The 20908-nt window shown below is 41.6% G+C and overlaps 1 protein-coding gene across 1 annotated transcript in view; it reads right to left on the bottom strand.

Annotated features, from left to right (window-relative positions):
• Positions 1 to 20908, bottom strand: part of Dera (deoxyribose-phosphate aldolase) — a 240567-nt gene that overhangs the window by 193233 nt on the left and 26426 nt on the right. The window contains exon 2 of the mRNA XM_080271803.1: positions 10628 to 10777. Coding sequence (XP_080127929.1) covers positions 10628 to 10777 — 150 coding nt within the window. The remainder of the gene's footprint in view (positions 1 to 10627; positions 10778 to 20908) is intronic.

Below are 20908 nucleotides of genomic sequence, written 5' to 3'. Positions count from 1 at the left end.
TATGGTAGGATACTTTTTGACAGAGTTAGAGAAAGAAAAGAGGAATTAGTTGGAGAAGAGCTGGGAGGCTTTAGGAAGGGAAGAGGTTGTGTAGATCAGATATTCATTCTTAGATCTTTAGTGGAAAAGTTTCTAGAGATGGGAAAGAAGTTGTATGCAGCTTTCATAGACTTGAAGAAAGCATATGACAGGGTGGACACAAAAGGACTGTGGAAAGTATTAAGAATATATGGAGTAGATGGGAAGTTGTTGAATGCTGTGAAGAGTATGTATGATGGTGCTAAGGCTGCAGTGAGTGTGGATGGTGAACTGAGTGAATTTTTCTCTTTGAAGGTTGGGTTGAAACAGGGATGTGTCATGTCTCCATGGTTGTTCAATCTGTACATGGAAGGAGTAATAAAAGAGGTACAAGGTAGGGTACTGGATGTTAGAGTGGCCCTGGTGAGAGAGGGTAGTGTTTGGAAACTCCCTGTACTGCTGTATGCAGATGATACTGTGTTGTTGAGTGGAGATCAAGGAGAGCTGCAAGGCTTGATGGATGAATTTGGGAGAGTGTGTAAGAAACTGAATCTAAAGGTGAATGTAGGGAAGAGTAAAGTGATGGTCTTCGAGAGAGGTGAAGTCAGTGAATGTACAGTGAGGCTGGATGGTGAGGAATTGGAAAATGTGAGTACGTTTAAGTACTTGGGTAGTGTGATGAGTAAGGATGGAGGTTTGGAGGGTGAAGTGCTTGAAAGGGTACAGCAGGGAAGAAAGGTTGCTGGTTCCATGACAGCAGTGATAAGAAGCAGGGAAGTGAGCATGAAAGTGAAAAAGTTACTACATGACAGTATTGTGATATCAACTCTAACGTATGGAAGTGAAGCTTGGACGTTGCTGGAAGGACACAAGTCAAGAGTGAGAGCAGTGGAAATGAGTTATTTAAGAGGAGCCTGTGGAGTCACATGGAGAGACAGGCTGACAAATGAGGATATAAAGGAGCATTGTGGTGTGGATGTGGATGTGATTGGAGGTGTTAGTAGGAATACACTGAGGTGGTTTGGCCATGTGAAGAGGATGGAGGGTGAAAGACTGACGAAGAGAGTGTATGTGAGTGAGGTGGAGGGGGGAAGAGGGAGGGGGAGGCCGAGGATGAGATGGAGGGATGGGGTGGAGAGGTATATGAGAGAGGGGTGTGTGAGTTGGGAGCAAGGCAGTGAAATGGTGGGGGACAGGGCGACATGGAGGCGATTTGTTTGTGGCCACCTCGAACAGGATTGAGCCGTCTGGCAATAGATAGATAGATTTATATATACAGGTAACTCGCACGGAACACATGGGTTTCGTTCCTACCGTGCCGTGTTAGGTGCGAAATCGCGTATATTTAAACTACTCCGTATTTTGCTCCCTAGACCCCCCAAATGTGTTGTTTTCCTGTTATCTGTCACTGGTAATCACTAGAAAGCACTTTAAGTGGTTAGAAGGTTTATTTAATGTTATAACTCACAAATACAGTACTCCAGAGCAAAACTTCAACACACAAATACTGTACGTAAACACAAGGAAACATTCCGACGCCGATCATAGGTAATCATATAAATCAGGTTAACTGGTACCAGTGCTTTAACTTACAAGTACATACCAGAACAGTACATATTTAACTTAGAAATGCAGTACTGTGATATCGAATGATTTCAGTACATAATCTGTTAGGAATGGCTGGAAAAAAAAAAATGTTATGAATACATTTTCACCTTTTTGATATATGTTTATGGTAGTTTCGAGTTATTTTTTATGTTATCGTTGTGCCCATGCTTGGAAAAGGGAGCGAAAGAGTTGAATTTTCAGTCCTAAATGAGAAAACTGCACGTCCTCCAAGGCTAGACTCTGCCACAGGAGAATAAAGTGGAGGGTCAGTCCGATTAGCAATAAGGAAGTTGTGTCACAACTTCCAGCTCCCACACCACGAGTATGGCTAAAAATAGAATCGTAATGCAGTTTCAGAACTAACAATAAGTCTAATTATTACGAATACAGATACAAAGCAGAAATAAATACGTTTACAGACGGGGAAAACGTACTTCTTCCGTCATAACATGTTCATCTTTCTCTATCATTTTACCTTGTTATTTTCGCAATATATATTGCTGTCTCGTAAACAGGGTGGTTGGTTGTGTTTTGCAAGGGAGGAAAAAGATTGTATTTTCTGTCTGGGTCGAGATAATGGGTGTAACTATGTGTGGTTAGGCATGGCCACGAGCGAAAAAATCGTACCTCCACTCATCACGATATCAGGTGGTGAACCGACAGATGACACATGAGAAGGTGAAGTCAAGGTCAGTCTCATGTCCCAGATTTTCGTTCACTTCCCAAAAGTTTTCACAGTTTTCTACAATTTGCATTGCATCAAATGATCCAAACCATTACAGCAAACCTGAGCAAATAGGTAAAGATACCAAGACAAAAATTTATTTTTCTCTTATTATAAGTCTTTAACGAACAAACTAAAAAGGCAATATTCCAACGCCGATCATGGGTAATCATATAAATCAGGTTAACTGGTTACAAGGCTTTATTTAATGCTTTAATTGCTTACAAGTACATACCAGAACAGTAAATATTTAACTTACAAATACAGTACTGTAGAAAAGCAGTACAGTAATAGTTTAACGAACAAACAAAAAAGGCAATATTCCGACGCCGATCATGGGTAATCATATAATTCGGGTTAACTGGTTACAAGGCTTTATTCAATGATTTAACTTTATTTAAGTGCTTACAAGTACAGTACATACGAGAACAGTAAATATTTAACTTACAAATACTGTACAGTACTGTGAAAAAAACGAACAAATAAAAAAGGCAATATTCTGACGCCTATCAGGTAAACTAGTTATAAGACTTTATTTCTTGCTTTAACGTTATTTAATAGTACTTTAAGTTGCACATAAACTTACCAGAACAGTACAGTACTCTAAATATTTAACTTACAAATACTGTACTGTGCTACTGTACTCGGGAATGTCTCACTCACTGAATAATTTCCCGCCTAGATCGTCACATAATCAAAACAAACCGCGCTCTGCGGTGACGTTCGAGGATTTGATCTTTCAAAGGCCTCTCCTGCGTTAATTTGTAGTTTTCATGATGATTTTTTAATCTTACGTTGTCTTATATGTATCCCAGCCCTTACCGTGTATAATTGCGAGCGGTGACGTTCGAGGATTTGATCTTTCAAAGGCCTCTCCTGCGTTAATTTGTAGTTTTCATGATTGTTTTTAATCTTACGTTGTCTTATATGTATCCCAGCCCTTACCGTGTATAATTGCGAGCGCGTTCCGTGAGATCGTGTTCCGTGCGAGTTACCTGTACATATATATATATATATATATATATATATATACAGTGCTCGTCAGAAGTATGGAGAGCCCTGCGTCCCTCCTGAGAAACAAACCTTTCAACATTGAAAAAATATATAAATAATGCATTTTATTTACCTTTAGTGCTTCGTAGGGTAGCCTTTACGTTTCTTCACGGACCTGAGACGTCTTGGAAGTGAAAGGGCGAGGCTCCTGAGGTGCTGGAGGGGTATTTAGTCCCAGGAGTCACGAATGGCGACTTCCAGCTTAGGCAGAGGGCTCAGGTCCTTCCCTAAGGAGACTCTTCTTTACGAGGTACCAGAGGTTTTCAATCGGGTTGAGGTCTGGGCTATTTCCTAGCCAGTCTTACATGAATGATACCTCACAGTCACGAAGCCAATTGGTGACCGATTTGGCCTTGTAAGCAGGTGCACCGTCCTGCTGAAACACTCGTGCACCTGTTAGCTTGAAGGAGTCTGGTAAATGATCACACAGACGCTCCAGGTAAACATCCTGATTCACTCTGAGGTTCTTGGGAAGTACAACAAGCTTCCCCAAACCCTTGCATGAGAAACAACCCCATACCATAAGTGAATCAGGATGTTTAACTGTGGTTTCTACATACCGTGGGTCAAGTGGGTCACTACCTTTGCGTGCTTCTCTGTTATAGGTAACACTAAACGTTGCCTCATCAGACCACAACACTGACAACCATTGCTCCTCACCCCAGTTTAGATATTTATTAGCAAAGGCAAGCCTACGAATTCTCTGGCTGCTAGAGAGAAGAGGCTTTTTCACAGGCCTGTGACTTGTGTAACCAAGCTCATGCACCCTACGAGACACTGTTCTCACTGACACCTCACCAAACACTTGTGGGTTGCTCTCCTTAATTTTCCTTCCACTCACACAGGGATTAAACTCCACTGCACATTTTAAAACATTAACAGACCTTGGGGAAGTTTTCCTAGGCCTACCAGACCTCGGTTTCTTTGTGGGAACTTCACCACTGGTTCACTCCCGAAACCGCGCACACCAACGATGCACTGTCGATCGTGCCACACCAACCAATTCACTAATTTCCTTTGTCTGGTGGCCTGCCTCATTTAGAGCAATGATCTGGGATATGATTTCACTCGATAGTTCACGGGCAGGTGCCATAACAAAGTTTTGAAGGCCAAAACACTGCGCGACACTCGGTAAAAAATAGCGCAATTTGAGAGGGACACTCGGCGGAGTTCCTCTCTCTCAGGCAGCCCGTGGGTGACTGAGGAGGGAACCAACCAACGCATCGGAAGGCCTCAGGCTACCATGACGTCATGCTCAGAGCTCAAACTTGTGGCTCAATTCTTACCCCCAAAAACGGGTGATTCTTTTTGGGCCATAAGTATTGCGCACCCGGCGGACAACGCTGAATACTTCTGACGAGTACTGTATATATATATATATATATATATATATATATATATATATATATATGTATATAAATATATAAATATCTATCTATCTATCTATTGCCAGACGCCTCAATCCCGTTTGGGGCGGCCACAACAAATTGCCTCCAAGTCGCCCTGTCCCCCGCCATTTCACTCCTCTGCTCACAGCTCACACCCCCTTCTCTCATCTACCTCTCCACCCCATCCCTCCATCTCATCCTCGGCCACCCCCTCCCTCTTTCCCCCTCCACCTCACTCACATACACTCTCTTCGTCAGTCTTTCACCCTCCATCCTCTCCACATGGCCAAACCACCTCAGTGTGTTCCTCATAACGCTTCCTATCACATCCACATCAACACCACAACGCTCCTTTATATCCTCAATCGTCAGCCTGTCTCTCCATGTGACTCCACAGGCTCCTCTTAAATAACTCATTTCCACTGCTCTCACTCTTGACTTGTGTCCTTCCAACAACGTCCAAGCTTCACTTCCATATGTAAGAGTTGGTATCACAATACTGTCAAGTAGTAACTTTTTCAATTCCATGCTCACTTCCCTGTTTCTTATCACTGCTTTCAAGGAACCAGCAACCTTTCTTCCCTGCTGTACCCTTTCAAGCACTTCACCCTCCAAACCTCCATCCTTACTCATCACACTACCCAAGTACTTAAACGTACTCACAATTTCCAATTCCTCACCATCCAACCTTGCTGTACATTCACTAACTTCACCTCTCTCAAAGACCATCACTTTACTCTTCCCTACATTCACCTTTAGATTCCGTTTCTTACACACTCAAACTCATCCATCAAGCCTTGCAGCTCCCCTTCGTCTTCACTCAACAACACAGTATCATCCGCAAACAACAGTACAGGGAGTTTCCAAACACTATCCTCTCTCACCAGGGCCACTCCAACATCCACTACCCTACCTTGTACCTCTTTTATTACCCCATCCATGTACACATTGAACAACCATGGAGACATGACACATCCCTGTTTCAACCCAACCTTCAAAGAGGAAAATTCACTTAGTTCACCATCCACACGCACTGCAGCCTTCGCACCATCGTACATACTCTTCACAGCATTCAACAACTTTCCATCTACTCCATATATTCTTAACACTTTCCACAATCCTTGTCTATCCACCCTGTCATATGCTTTCTCCAAATCCATGAAAGCCGCATACAACTTCTTTCCCTTCTCTAGAAACTTTTCCACTAAAGATCTGAGAATGAATATCTGATCTACACAACCTCTTCCCTTCCTAAAGCCTCCCTGTTCTTCTCCAACTAATTTCTCTGTTCTTTCTCTAACTCTGCCAATAAGTATCCTACCATACACTTTTCCTATTATACTAAGAAGACAAATGCCCCTATGATTACCACACACTTCTTTTTCCCCTTTTCCTTTGTACAAGGGAATAATTATACCTGACTTCCAATCCTCCGGGACTCTACCTTCCTCCCAGGCCAATCTGCACATCTTCCACATCCATTCTACTACTATCTCTCCCCCATGCTTCAGCATTTCACCACACACTCCATCAATTCCTGGGGCTTTCCCTGATTTAACTTTCTTCATTGCTTCCACAACTTCTATCCTACTGATTTCTTCCTGTCTTCTCACCTCCCTCCTTCTCCCAGCCATTCCCCAGCCACTTATACTCGCATTACTTCCATCCTCTGCGTTCAACAATTCCTTAAAGTGTTCTCTCCATCTGCTCACTTTTTCTCCCTTCTCCACTAGTAATCTACCATTTTTATCTTTCACTCCCCTGCTAACTTCAGTTCAACCCTGTCTTACTCTTTTCACCTCTCTCCAGAACATTTCTTACAGTCCCTCCACTTTACACTCAAATTTCTTCCAAATTTCTCATCCACTCTCTTCTTACTCTCTCTTACTAATCTTTTCACCTCTCTCTTTCTTTCTACATATAACTCTCTCTTCCGCCTCTCAACTTCTTCCACGCCCCTATTTCTCATTCATTCATTGTATGCTTTCTTCTTTTGTGCCACAGCCTGTCCCACCTCTTCAGTCCACCACGCTGTTCCTTGCACCCCCCTCCGTCTTCTCTTCCTTCCACACACCACATCACATGCTGCACATATTTCTTCTGTAAATATTCTACACACACCTTCCACGTCTCCCATCTGCTCCAATTCATATTTGCCCAATCGTTCCTCCACTTCTCTCTTATACTCTGCCTTTTTCTCATCCTCTTGTAACCTTTCCACTCTCCTTGCAACTACTCCTTCCTCCCGTCTTTCCCTTCTTCTAGTCCTCCAACTTACTTGAACTTTAATTCTGGCCATCACCAAGTAGTGGTCAGAAAGTCCACTCCCCCAACCTCTATACACTCTTGCATCCATTACTCATCTTCGCATCCTTTCATCCACACACACATAATCAATCATTGCCTTCCTTTCATTCAGTTCACCACCCACCCTTCTCATCACTCGCCATGTATACCTGTGGATCATTTTATGCCTGAAGAGGGTATTGGCTGTCACCAACCCCCTCCCAGCACAAATGTCCACTAACGGACTCCCATTCTCATCTATCTCAGCAGGCACACCCCACTCACCAACTATTCCATCCACCTTCACATTCCCAACTTTACCATTCATATCGCCAATCAAAAACACTCTCTCATTCCTTCTAAACTTTTCCATGCACACTTCTACATTTGTCCGGAACTCTTCTCTCACTCTTCTAGCACGATCTTGCGTTGGCGCATACACACACACAATTGCCCACATTTGTATTTCAACTTTCAACTTTACCCACACAATCCTTGACCCAACTGATCCATACTGTCTTATGCTCTTCTTCCATCTTTCACTCACAACTATACATACTCCTTCCTTTGCCCTCTCATTCTCACCTACTCCTGCACATATACCCCATCCATACTCCCATTCTCTCACACTTTCTCCTCTCCATTTTGTTTCAGTTATTCCACATACATCCATTTTCGCATCCTCAAGCACCTGGACAATCTCTCTCTCTTTCACCTCATCATTCGCTCCCCTTACATTCCAGGTTCCAATTACAATGTCCTTTGTCCGGTCCTTGATCGTCATCGTTTGGTCAGTCCTTGTCCGAGGCTTATTGTTTGTTTTTTTAGTTAGTTGTTTTCCGGGGAGGGGCACTAACCCTCTGCCAACCCGTTTAGTCGCCTTTTACGACAAGCAGGGATATATATATATATATATATATATATATATATATATATGTATATATAGTAATCTCTCAATCATTCCGTGTAACTCAGCCAACCCCCACACTGGATACTGCGCAGGTAACCGCAATCAGTTATTAATTCGATGTAGAGCCAGATAACGTCACTACTCTTAGCTACCTGTCTCAAGCCTCCATCCTAAATACTTTCCAACAATATTTCTGATGAGCAGTAGAATAAATCAAGCATAAAATACAATACAGTTTTGACATAGTAAATACAGTAAAGTAATACAGAATATAATAAAGTACAGCCATAATCACACTGTACCCACCTAATGTTGACACCTATGGAGGGCTGATACACATATATACATCCTCGCTTTACAGCAGTCAGAGGGCTAGGGCACAAAGCACTTAGGGGCCACAAAGATAGTCACAGTACTACTGCAACAAGTGAGGTATGGGAGGCCACAGACTAAGCCAGAGCACTAGGGGTTATCCACTGTGCAGGTCACAAATGACGAGAGCATAAATACGTCCTGACTATATGGCATCCATAGGAAAGACTGACGATAGGCTTGGCACATTGGGTGAGAGGCTCCCACAGGGCATGAGTGAGCCACTCCCACAAGGCATTGTGATTGGCTGCTGCATTGTGGGGTCTCCTCGTGTGCCAACTGGGTTCTGTGTCTCAGCCGGAAGGTACACCTCATCGCCAGAAAGTGCACAGTACCTTCAACTGCTTCCCGCTTCTGAGCTGGATACTGCCTAATTTCACCCGATATTGCTTTAACCCCTAGGCTGCGGTGGCCCAAAACATTTCCCATGTCTGTGGTGCAGGAAAACTGCTTTAAAAAAAAAAAAAAAAAAAAAAAAAAATCATGTTTTAACCTGCCGCGTGCCAGTACCGTTTTAAAACGGTACAATGAAAATCTGCAGTCAGTGCCAGTGCCATTTTAAAATGGCTTAAAATTTAAAAATTCACTGTGACCACATTTTTCAAGATTCGCAGGTAAAAACTGGCAGGTATGTATGGTAACTTCCTCTACCATGCCCTAGGCGGTCAAGGCCATACACTCACTCGCTCCCCCCCCCTTCATGCTCGTTCTGCCTCACTCTGCCTGTGTGCCTCACCCAGTGCTGTACATAGTGAAAGCATGTTGTAAATATTTTCATGTAAGTGTAAGAACTATACATAGTGTAATCAAGTTGCAAATATTTTCTTGTACTTGTAAAAACTGTACATAGTGAAGTCAAGTTGTAAATACCTTCTTGTAAATGCCAGGACTGTACACAGTGAAATCAGGTTGTACCTATCTTCAAGTAAGTGTTCTACAATGCACTCACAGTGAGAGAGAAATGCAAATTGTGACATGTTGAATGAATAAGTAATCAGAAAAATGTACTGAACATTGCTATACCTTCCCAACATAAATACCTGAGTATACCTTACATAGAAAACAGCTTTCTCCCACCTACGTGGTGAGGGTGAGAGAGCGGGAATACCTGTATACGAGTATGCAGGACTCAATACAACCCATTTCCGAGCTTTGGTGAGTATTTTAATGGTGAATGTCATTGTTTTCACATCAAAATCTATTATTTTACCCAAATAAAAGAAAAGGTAAAAAAATGGCTGGCACGGAGATGACCCATAGGGCTAAAAATAGCTGGCATGTGGCGGGTTAAGCATGTACTGTATTTTGACCCACTTGTACCTAACCAAACATGATAACATTTTAGTCCAACACAGTTTACTCTCCACAATGACGATTCGCAACCCACATATCAAGCACAAGCATGCAGTAGGTGTGAAAAATTACTGCCGGGTTCACAATATTATTCACGTGGCTCTTCCGAAGTGTATGTTGCAATCTACTGATCAGCATTTCCGGAATGTTATATGCTGCTGAGGGGTTACAAGAGCTGAGCAAAAAGCACTGGATATTTCGTTGGGCCAGGAATTGTGATGACAGATAATTGAGAGACTACTTATATACAAATACTGTACTATCAAACCCAACATACATCCATCCATCATCCAATCCTATCATCCATCATCCAATCCTATGTTGCCCCACAAGAAGCGTAGGAGCACGGGGCTAGGAAAGTTAGTCCTGACATTTAAGACAAGAGTGAACAGCCTCACTCATCTCTGAATGGCATTATGTGAGCAATAAACCCCAACCACCCCCTGGATATAAACCTTCGTCGGCTCAGTCCAATTAGAGCGCCTTAATTACCCACTAAACCACCAGGTGCCAAAATTTGGTTATATGATTACCACTCAGCATAGTAAATGGTTTCCTGGTGCACAGGAAACATTTGGCTTGTCACTCTGTGTAGAGTCAACCACAGGCAGAAGGAAGAAGAAAGAATGAAGGAAAGAAGACAGAAGAGGGAGTGTAAAGTCATCCGTAGGCAGAAGGACAAGGAAAGAATGAAGGAAAGAAAGACAGAAGAGGATGGAAGGAAAGATGGATGGAGAAGAGGAAAGGGCAGACACCAGAGAGCAGCACTATATCGAGTGAGTGGATGGTGAGTGCCCCCACCTACCACATACTGGCAGTATAAGCTATCTGATAACATAATTTTGCCTGCACATTATCATAACTACCAGTTATGTAAAAATACTTATTCATATATCAAATGTCAAGGATGCATACCGGAAAGTGTAGTGAGGTCAATGCAGGTCACAGCACGGAGAAGCCATGCAGCTTGCCACTGCTTTTTAACAGTACGACGTGTGGTCAGTGTCTCTGCACGACGTTTTACTGATGGCAGGTTGATGTGGACCCTGCTTACCCATTGCAGATCTGCAAACAAGATGATGTAATGACTGTAAAACATGAATATGGTTGAATGAAAAACAGGTCTGGTTTGACTGGTGTGCTTTCCTATCAAGGTTTGAACTTTACCTGATGTATAACCCCAAAACTGCAATGGACATTCCAAAATGTTTAAGCATGAAATCGCAATTTATGTTCTGGAAGCCAAATCTAGTTTTCATTGTTCCGAGGTTAATTTTGAGTTGACACAACAACAACTCCATTATGTAATCACATATGAAACATATTATTCACCAGTACGCTTTCTCTTCCTTACATCCCTGACCTTCAATATCATCTTTCAACATCATCTTTTACCCCCCTATGCCCCTTTCCAATTCTCCCCCCTCCCCTTATATCATTACCTCATGACCTCTGCAAGAAGAAAAAGAAGAAGAAGGAGGAGGAGGAGGATTACACAGGAAAGCAAACAGCAACAGACCTTATGGTCCTTCCGAGGCTGCTTGTTACAGAGAAAACTATAACTACAAGATCTAACTCTACATGCTGAAGGATAAGGATAGTAAAGCAAGAAGGCTCCCCCCACCGCCAAACCCTCCAGGAAAAAGTGAGAAAAACCACCATGCAGCATGGAAAAACTGACATGGAAATTTTATAGGAAATACTGGAAAGGAAAAGTCACATTCTATAATACTTTATCTATAAGCTACCCAACTGAGTAACCTGAAAGAGAAAGTAAATAAATAAAATAATAGTTACGGCATGACATTATAAACCGGTACACTGAGTTAATGGGCAGTCTATGGACATAATGTGGAAGCTACACACTGCACAGTGTGGATGTTTAGGGATGGTGCGACAGCCTTGCCTGGCGCTTTTAAGGTAGGCAGCAGTCAATCAGGCCCTAGCTCCATTCACTCCACTGAGACAAGGAACTCTCCCATGTGGGACAAGTACACAAGTTTCATCCTGAAGCAGTGACCCCTGGTACATTAAAAAAATCCTGATGGTGATCACTTGACTAACAGGGACCCTCAGTGATCCACAGTCCATCACAGGTCGAAAGTATGAGTAGTGACCGTTAACTCAGGGTTATCTGTGCAGAACCTAATCTGTGCTTATATTGCTTTCTTTGCATTGGGGAGATTGAAAAATATATAAGACGGGTGTCTTAGATAAAAGGGGACTGCACAGTGCACAGTATGGATGTGCAATGCACAGAGTGGATGTTTAGGGGTGGTGCGGCAACCTTGCCTGGCGCTTTTAAGGTAGGCAGCAGTCAATCAGGCCCTAGCTCCATTCACTCCACTGAGACAAGGAACTCTCCCATGTGGGACAAGTATACAAGTTTCATCCTGAAGCAGTGACCCCTGGTACATTAAAAAAATCCTGATGGTGGTCACTTGACTAACAGGGACCCTCAGTGATCCACAGCCTATCATAGGTCGAAAGTAAGAGTAGCGACTGTTAACTCAGGGCTATCTGTGCAGTTCCTAATATGTGCTTACTGTATATTACCTTATTTGCATTGAGTAAATCGAAAAATGTATAATGACGTGACGCGACGCTATGTTAAGTTTACGGGGTGTCCTGTAGACACAAGGGGACTGCACAGTGTGGATGTTTAGGGGCGGTGCGGCAGCCTTGCCTGGCACTTTTAAGGTAGGCAGCAGTCAATCAGGCCCTAGCTCCGATTACTCCACTGAGACAAGGAACTCTCCCATATGGGACAAGTACACAAGTTTCATCCTGAAGCAGTGACCCCTGGTACATTAAAAATATCCCGATGGTGGTCACTTCACTAACAGGGACCCTCAGTGATCCACAACCCATCACTGGTCGAAAGTAAGAGTAGTGACTGTTAACTCAGGGTTATCTGTGCGATCCTAATCTGTGCTTTTATTGCTTTGTTTGCACTGAATAAATTGAAAAATGGATAATAACGTGACGCACACTATGTACGGGTACGTTGTTTACGGGGTGTCTTGTACACAAAAGGGGCATGAACTTACATGTACCGTAGCTATAAAAGAAAGTTATTCGGACAGAGAAAGAGTCAGCTGAGGATTCTCGTGCAAATAATTGTCTAATTTGTTTTTGAATGTCTCAATTGAGATACTATTCACGGTATCTGAGGGTAATCTGTTCCAGATATTTACAACACTGTTAAAGAAGAAGTACAGTATTTTGCTTCGTGGGACTGGAATCGCTTTCCCATAATTTTGCAGCCATTACTTCTGGTTTGACTCAACCGGTCTGTATCAAAATATTTATTCATTTCTAAGTTGTCAAATCCCTTCATGATTTGGAAACTTCAATAAGGTCCCCTCTTAACCTGCGCTTTGTTAGGCTAAATAATTTATGTTCTTCAAGGCGTTCCTCGTATCATTTTTGTGATTCTTCGCTGAATTTTCTCTAATTTTTCAATGTCCTTTCTGTAGTATAGAGATCAGAACTGCACACAATACTCAAGATGGGGGCGCAATAGTGAGTTGTACAAGGCAAGTATGAATTTTTCCGATTTAAACTTGAAAGTTCTTCCAATAAAACCCACCAGCTTGTTTGCAATTTTAACCGCCTCAGTGCACTGCTAGTTTGGTTTTAGGCCATTTGATATTACCACACCAAGATCTTTTTCATTGTCTGTACTTGATAACTGGATATTGTTGATTTTGTAGTTCGCATGGACGCTGTTACTTCCAATATGAAGTACATTACATTTTTCTGTGTTGAATTTCATTTGCCATTTTTCTGCCCAGCTTGCTAAAGTATAGGAGGAGGAGGAGGAGGGAGGAGGAGGAAAGCAAACAGCAACAGACCTTATGGTCCTTTCAAGGCTGCTTGTTACAAAGAAAACTATGACTACATGCTCTAACTCTACATGCTGAAGGATGAGGATAGTAAAGCAAGAAGGCTCCCACCACCGCCAAACCCTCCTGGAAAAAGTGAGAAAAATCACCATATGGCTTGGAAAAACTGACATGGAAATTTCATAGGAAATATTGGAAAGGGAAAGTCACATTCTATAATACGTTGTCTATAAGCTACCCATTTGAGAAACGTGAAAGAGAAAGTAATCAAATAAACTAATAGGTACGGCATGACATTATAAATCGGTACATTAGTACATTGAGTTAATGGGCAGTCTGTGGACATAACGTGGAAATTACACACTGCACAGTGTGGATGTTTAGGGGTGGTGGGCAGCTTTGACTGGCACTTTTAAGGTAGGCAGCAGTCAATCAGGCCCTAGCTCCATTCACTCCACTGAGACAAGGAACTCTCCCATGTGGGACAAGTACACAAGTTTCGTCCTGAAGCAGTGACCCCTGGTACATTAAAAAAAAATCCTGATGGTGGTCACTTGACTAACAGGGACCCTCAGTGATCCACAGTCCATCACAGGTCGAAAGTAAGAGTAGTGACCATTAACTCAGGGTTATCAGTGCAGATCCTAATCTGTGCTTACTGTATATTACCTCATTTGCATTGAGGAAATCGAAAAATGTATAATGACGTGACGTGACGCTATGTTAAGTTTACGGGGTGTCCTGTAGACACGAGGGGACTGCACAGTGTGGATGTTTAGGGGTGGTGCAGCAGCCTTGCCTGGTGCTTTTTAGGCAGGCAGCAGTCAATCAGGCCCTAGCTCCGTTCACTCCACGGAGACAAGGAACTCTCCCATGTGGGTCAAGTAGACAAGTTTCATCCTGAAGCAGTGACCCCTGATACAATAAAAAAATCCCGATGGTGGTCACTTGACTAACAGGGACCTTCAGTGATCCACAGCCCATCACAGGTCGAAAGTAAGAGTAGTGACTGTTAACTTAGGGCTGTCTGTGCAGATCCTAATCTGTGCTAATATTACTATATTTGCATTGAATAAATTGAAAAATGTATAATGACGATGTGACACTATGTATGGATACGTTGTTTACGGGGTGTCTTTTAAACAAAAGGGAATGAACTTACATGTAGCTATAATGCAAGTTATTCGGACAGAAAAAGAGTCAGCTGAAGATTCTCGTGCAAATACTTGTCTATTTGGTTTTTGAATGTCTCAATTGAGATACTGTTCATGGTATTTGAGGGGACTCTGTTCCAGATATTTACAACTCTGTTAAAGAAGAAGTATTTTGCTTCATGGGATTGGAAACGCTTTCCCATAATTATACAGCCATTACTTCTGGTTTGACTCAATCAGTCTATATCAAAATATTTATTCATGTCTAAGATGTCATATCTCTTCATGATTTTGAAAACTTCAATAAGGTCCCCTCTTAACCTGCGCTTCTTTAGGCTAAATAATTTAAGTTCTTCAAGGCGCTCCTCAAATGGTTTGTTTCTAAGTTGTGGTATCATTTTGGGGATTCTTCGCTGAATTCTCTCTAATTTTTCAATGTCCTTTCTATAGTAAGGAGACCAAAATTGCACACAATACTCAAGATGGGGGTGCACTAGCAAGTTGTACAAGGCAAGTATGACTTTTTCCGATTTAAACTCGAAAGTTCTTCCAATAAAACCCACCAGCTTGTTTGCAATTTTAACCGCCTCAGTGCACTGCTTACTTGGTTTTAGGTCATTTGATTTTATCACACCAAGATTCTTTTCATTATCAGTACTTGATAACTGGATATTGTTCATTTTGTAATTCAAATGGATGTTGTTATTTCCAATATGAAGTACAGGTACTTTACATTTTTCTGTGTTGAATTTCATTTGCCATATTTCTGCCCAGCTTGCCAAAGTATTAAGGTCATTTTGTAACTGCTGCCATTGTAATTTTGAAGTTACTTTACTGGTTATTTTAGTATCATCCACAAATTTGGATACTTTACAATTTAGACCCTCATCAGTATCATTTACAAAGATAATAAAAAGTATCGGTCCAAGTACTGAGCCTTGGGGAATGCCGCTGATCACATTACGCCATTTGGATTCCTTTCCGTTTATCACAACTCGCTGTTTTTGGTCTGAAAGCCAGTCTTGTAACCATTTCTGCGTATTCTCTTTTATTCTATGTGCTTCTATTTTGTTCATGAGACGCTTGTGAGGGACAGTGTAATGCCTTCTGAAAGTCGAGGTAAATTATATCTACTGCTTTTGAGTCATCGTATGAATTGTAAACATCATGGAAGATTTCCAGTAAGTTAGGTAAGCATGAACGACGACGTCTGAATTCAAGCTGCGAGTCTTTAATTATATTATTTTCTTCTAGATAATTAACTATTTCATCTCTTATGATTTTTTCCATTAACTTGCACACTATTGATGTTAAGCTGATTGGTCTGTAATTTCCTGGGTGCGGCTTATTTCCTTTTTTGAAAATTGGTGTTACATTTGCTAGTTTCCATTCGCACAGAACTTTCCCAGTACTTAACGATTTATTGAATAAGACAGAGAGTGGCAGCAGTAACTTATTTTTTGCTTCTTTGAGAATTCTCGGTGATATTCTATCAGGGCCAGGGGTTTTGTTTATGTTCATACTATTTATGGCTGAAAGAATATCGTTATTATGGATAGCATAGTTACTAAGGACTGTGCTATTTGCTTGGTTTGTAGGTAACAGTAGGTTTCTGGTGGTGTTTTCAACTGTAAAACAGACGCAAAGTAATTGTTAAGATTGTTCGCCATATCAACCTCATTTTCTGTGTTTGCCATTGTTCGTTTCTAGAGGACCTATCAATCTAGTCTTAACCTTTTTCTTTCTAATGTAACTGTAAAATTCTTTAGGATTTGATTTGCACATATTAGCAATGTGCATTTCCAGTGCTCTTTTGCTTTGTTTAATAAGTCTTTTCGATATGCGGCATAGATTTTCGTACTGTAATTTATCATCATTATTTTGTGTAGTTTTATATTTATGGTATGCCTGTTTTTTGGCTATTAAGTTACTTTTAATTTCACTGGACCACCACTTTGGTTTACTATTACCAGCTGGACGCCTGTTACGTAGTGACACACATGACTTTACCGCTTCATTAAATTTTTTGGTGAATGTTTCCCATGCTTGGTTTATGTCATCAGTTTTGGACATTTCATTCCAGTCTGTATTTGCAAGTAGCACTCTGAGCCTGGTGAAATCAGCTCTACAATAATCTGGGACCTTTTCTTTGCTCACTGTTTCTTTAACTTTTTCAGTAGTAATATTAAATTGTATAATTCGATGATCACTGGAACTAAACTCAGGTCCGATTTCAATGTTGTTGACTAAGTTATCATTTGTTGTCAAGATGATGTCTAGGATATTGTTTCCTCTCGTTGAGCATTCTACGTGTTGGGAAAGGGCACTTTCTTGAAGATTCGTATAAAGCTCTTGTTCTGAGAGTGCCGTCAGCGGTTCACCCCACTTCGTTGCCGGTAGATTAAAGTCTCCAAAAATTACGCTTTCCTCTTGACAACAAATTTCTGCTATTTGATCGTAGAGTTTTTCATCTGTTTCAGTTGAATGTGCTGGAGGACAATAGACGAGACATACATTTATTTTGTGTGAATTAATATGTAGCTGAACATAACTGGCATCTATGTTGGTAATACTGGGTTTGGATAGCACAAGGGGGTGGAGACTAGTTTTCACATATAGTAAAACACCGCTACCAGCTCGATGTGGTTGCTCACAGCTTAAAATATTGTACCCTGTTAATGAGTATTCCGCTAGGAAGTCACGGTCAGATGTGTTAATCCAGGACTCTGTGATGCCAACAATGTCATAATTTTCTAGGTAAATAAGAGATTCTAAATCCTCAAACTTGTTACGTAGACTACATGCGTTAACATGGCAGACTCTAATTCTTTACCAAACAGTTGATAAACTGACTTTGCAGGTATTTATGTTAAGGTTACTGCTCCTGGACGTGCTGGGTTTTTTTATTTGAAGAGGGCGACTTTATCGTGTAAAAGTCTACTTAGCCGTGCTGCTCCTACCGAGTTCAAATGGAGACCGTCTTTCTGGAACAGTGTATGTTGCTCATAAAACTGGTCCCACAGATTGACAGTGTCGACTCCCTCTTGCGGGCAGAGAGATTTGAGTCGGTTATTTGTGCTGAAGGCCTTATCATAAAAACTATTCTCTGCCTTGATCCTTGGGAGTATACCAGATATTATCACATTAGTGGACTTAGTTTTGAATCGTTTGATCATTTCATGATACATTGCTAGCAGTTCCTCCGATCTACTGCGCTTCAGATCATTCGTACCAACATGGATGACGCATACATGTAGAGTTTTGTCATTTGCGTCTTTTGTGACCTCATCGCAGGCTTCTGTGATATCACATAGTCCACCTCGTGGAATACAGTACCTCTTTCTGCTGCTGGGGGCGTGTCCACAAAATTCCTCCAGCTGACCACGTACAATAGAGTCCCCTATAAGCCTTGTTTTTTCCGTCTCATCAACCGCTTCGGCAAGGATCTGGTAGCGATTGTACATAGTTATGGGAAGGTGCTTCCTTGTACCTTTTCTGGGTTTTGCGCCATTTCTTACCATAGTAAAGGAGACTTCGCTTGGCGAGGAAAGTACTGAATCGCTGGGTGAGGAAGATACTGGTACACTATCATTTGTAACTGCCTGATGGGCGGGGGCCTATACGAGCTCAGTTTGCAAGCGTCTTTCTTCTTGAGTGTTGTCACTGACTCCTACGTTTGCCGCTACGAACTCTTTCAGTGTCTCAAACTCTGCCTTGAATTCCCTGTAATTTCTCTGCGATTCTGCTAAGCCATTTTCTAAATCTCTTCTCGTGATGCATAGTTTGCAAACAGGTGTCGAAAAGTAATCCAAAAAATACTGAGGCACAAAACGACCAGTACACTCCTGGCAGACCTTCAGTTTAGATTGCATTTTGCAGCAATATATCCAAGAGACCACAAAAATTAAAAATAATATACAACTGGTTAAGGGATGTTGTTACAAATGGATAATTTACTCTATAAATAAAATATTGAATTTCTAGGGAGATTCACTTACTTTTTATATATTATCTTCCTTTACCAGTGTAAAAGGAATAGAAAATCTACCTGCTATGGCACAATCCAACCTACATGAATTATTTTACCAGTGTAAAAAGAACAGAAAATCTGCTTGCTATGGTACAACCTAACTTACCATGAATTTCTTTACCAGTGTACAAGAGGAGGAGGAGGAAAGCAAACTGCAGCAGACCTTATGGTCCTTTCGAGGCTGTTACAAAGTAGACCATGACTACGAGATCTAATTCTACTCGTTGAAGGATAAGGATAGTAAAGGAAAAGGGCTCCCCCCACCCCCATATCCTTCAGGAAAAACTGACATGGAAATTTAACAAGAAAGACTGAAAAGGAAAAGTTATATTCTATAAAAATTTATCTATATGCTACCAGTTTAAATAACCTGAAAGTAAAGTAAAATAAGAAATCAAATAAATAAAAAAGGCATGACAGTATGTATGGGTAAGTTGAGTTAACCCATACCATACCAGGCATTTTTGCAATTTTATACCCACCCAATCCCAGACCAAAAACGGAAAAAAATTTTATTGCATAAAACAATCCAAAAGGACATATAAATCAAGGAAAAGCAAAAAAAAAGTACTCCTTATAGGAGAAATAAGTGCAGGATGGCCATCCATCGTGTTTCTAGCCCAGTTTCCCAAGCCGTGAGCTACGTTTTCCCACCCAGCTGGGTGGGATGAGAGAGAACGGGGGAAGAGAATGGGGGAATCCCCATTCTCAATATCTTTCTCCACTGGCATTCCTCCCCAGAAGAGTCATCCAGGTCTTTCTCTACTATAAAATCACTAAATGAAGGGACAGAGGGTCCATGTGACAGTTTTAACCACCTCCTCCAGCCCAGTGAGGAGGAAAAATGGTGTGACTTCTGCGAGATTCTAACACTGTGACGGACAGTGGCACACTGATGTTACCCAGCCATGCAGAACCAAACTCAGTGCTACAAGTGCTTGTGCACAATGTTGCCAATACATTAAGCTACTCTTTAGCAAACAAGTAGCTAGACTGAAGCAGTTAGAGACGAGCTACAATGCTCGAATTTTGCTGTCGGCACCATCACATCGCTGGGATTACTTGAGACTTTTTGTACTGTCGGCACCATGCCGACGGCGGAATTGTATGGGTTAATGGGGCATCAGTAGACACAGTGTGAAAATTGCACAGTGCACAATGTGGATATTCAGGGGTGACGCAGCAGCCTTGCCTGAAACATTCAAGATAGGCAGGAGTCAATCTAGCCTGAGCTCCGTTAGCTCCACTGTGACAAGGAACTTTCCCATGCAGGACAAGAACTCAAATTACCTCCTGAAGCAGTGGCCCCTGGTCCATTAAAAAAAATCCCGATGGTGGTCACTTAACTGACAGGGACCCTCGGTGATCCACAGCCATCACAGGTCAAAAGTAAGAGTAGTGATCATTAACTCAGGGCTATCTGTGCAGATCCTAGTCTGTGCTCATATTAATTTATTTGCATTTAATTAACTGATAAGTGTATAATGACGTGACGCGACGTTATGTACGGGTATGTCAAGTTTACAGAGTGCCTTGTAGACAGGAAGAGAATGAACTTATGTGTAGCTGGTAAAAGGAAGTTCTTCAGACAGAAATAGAGTCAGCTGAGGACTCTCATGCAACTACTCGTCTATTTTGTTTTTAAATGTCTTGACTGAGATACTGTTCACAGTATCTGAGGGTTATCTGTTCCAGATATTTACAACTGTTGAAGAAGAAGTATTTTGCCTCATGGGATTGGAAATGCTTTACCATAATTTTGCACCCATTACTCCTGGTCTGACTCAACCAGTCCATTTCAAAATATTTCTTCATGTCTAAGTTGTCATATCCCTTCATGATTTTGAAAACTTCAATAAGGTCACCTCTTAACCTGCGTTTCGTTAGGCTAAATAATTTAAACACTTCAAGGCGTTCCTCATATGGTTTGTTCCTCAGTCGTGGTATCATTTTGTGATTCTTCACTGTATTTTCTCTAATTTTTCTATGTCCTTTCTGTAGTTCACAGACCAGAACTGCACATAATACTCGAGATGGGGGTGCACTAGCAAGTTGTACATGGCAAGGTATGATTTTTTCCAATTCAATCTCAAAAGTTCTTCCAATAAAACCCACCATCTTATTTGCAGTTTTAACCACCTTCGTGCAATGCTTACTTGCTTTC

This window comes from Coenobita brevimanus, chromosome 47, assembly GCF_032717465.1.
Source record: "Coenobita brevimanus isolate Jiangsu-jjx chromosome 47, ASM3271746v2, whole genome shotgun sequence".
Classification (NCBI taxonomy): Eukaryota; Metazoa; Arthropoda; class Malacostraca; order Decapoda; family Coenobitidae; genus Coenobita; species Coenobita brevimanus.
This window is presented reverse-complemented; position numbering and strand designations above follow the sequence as displayed.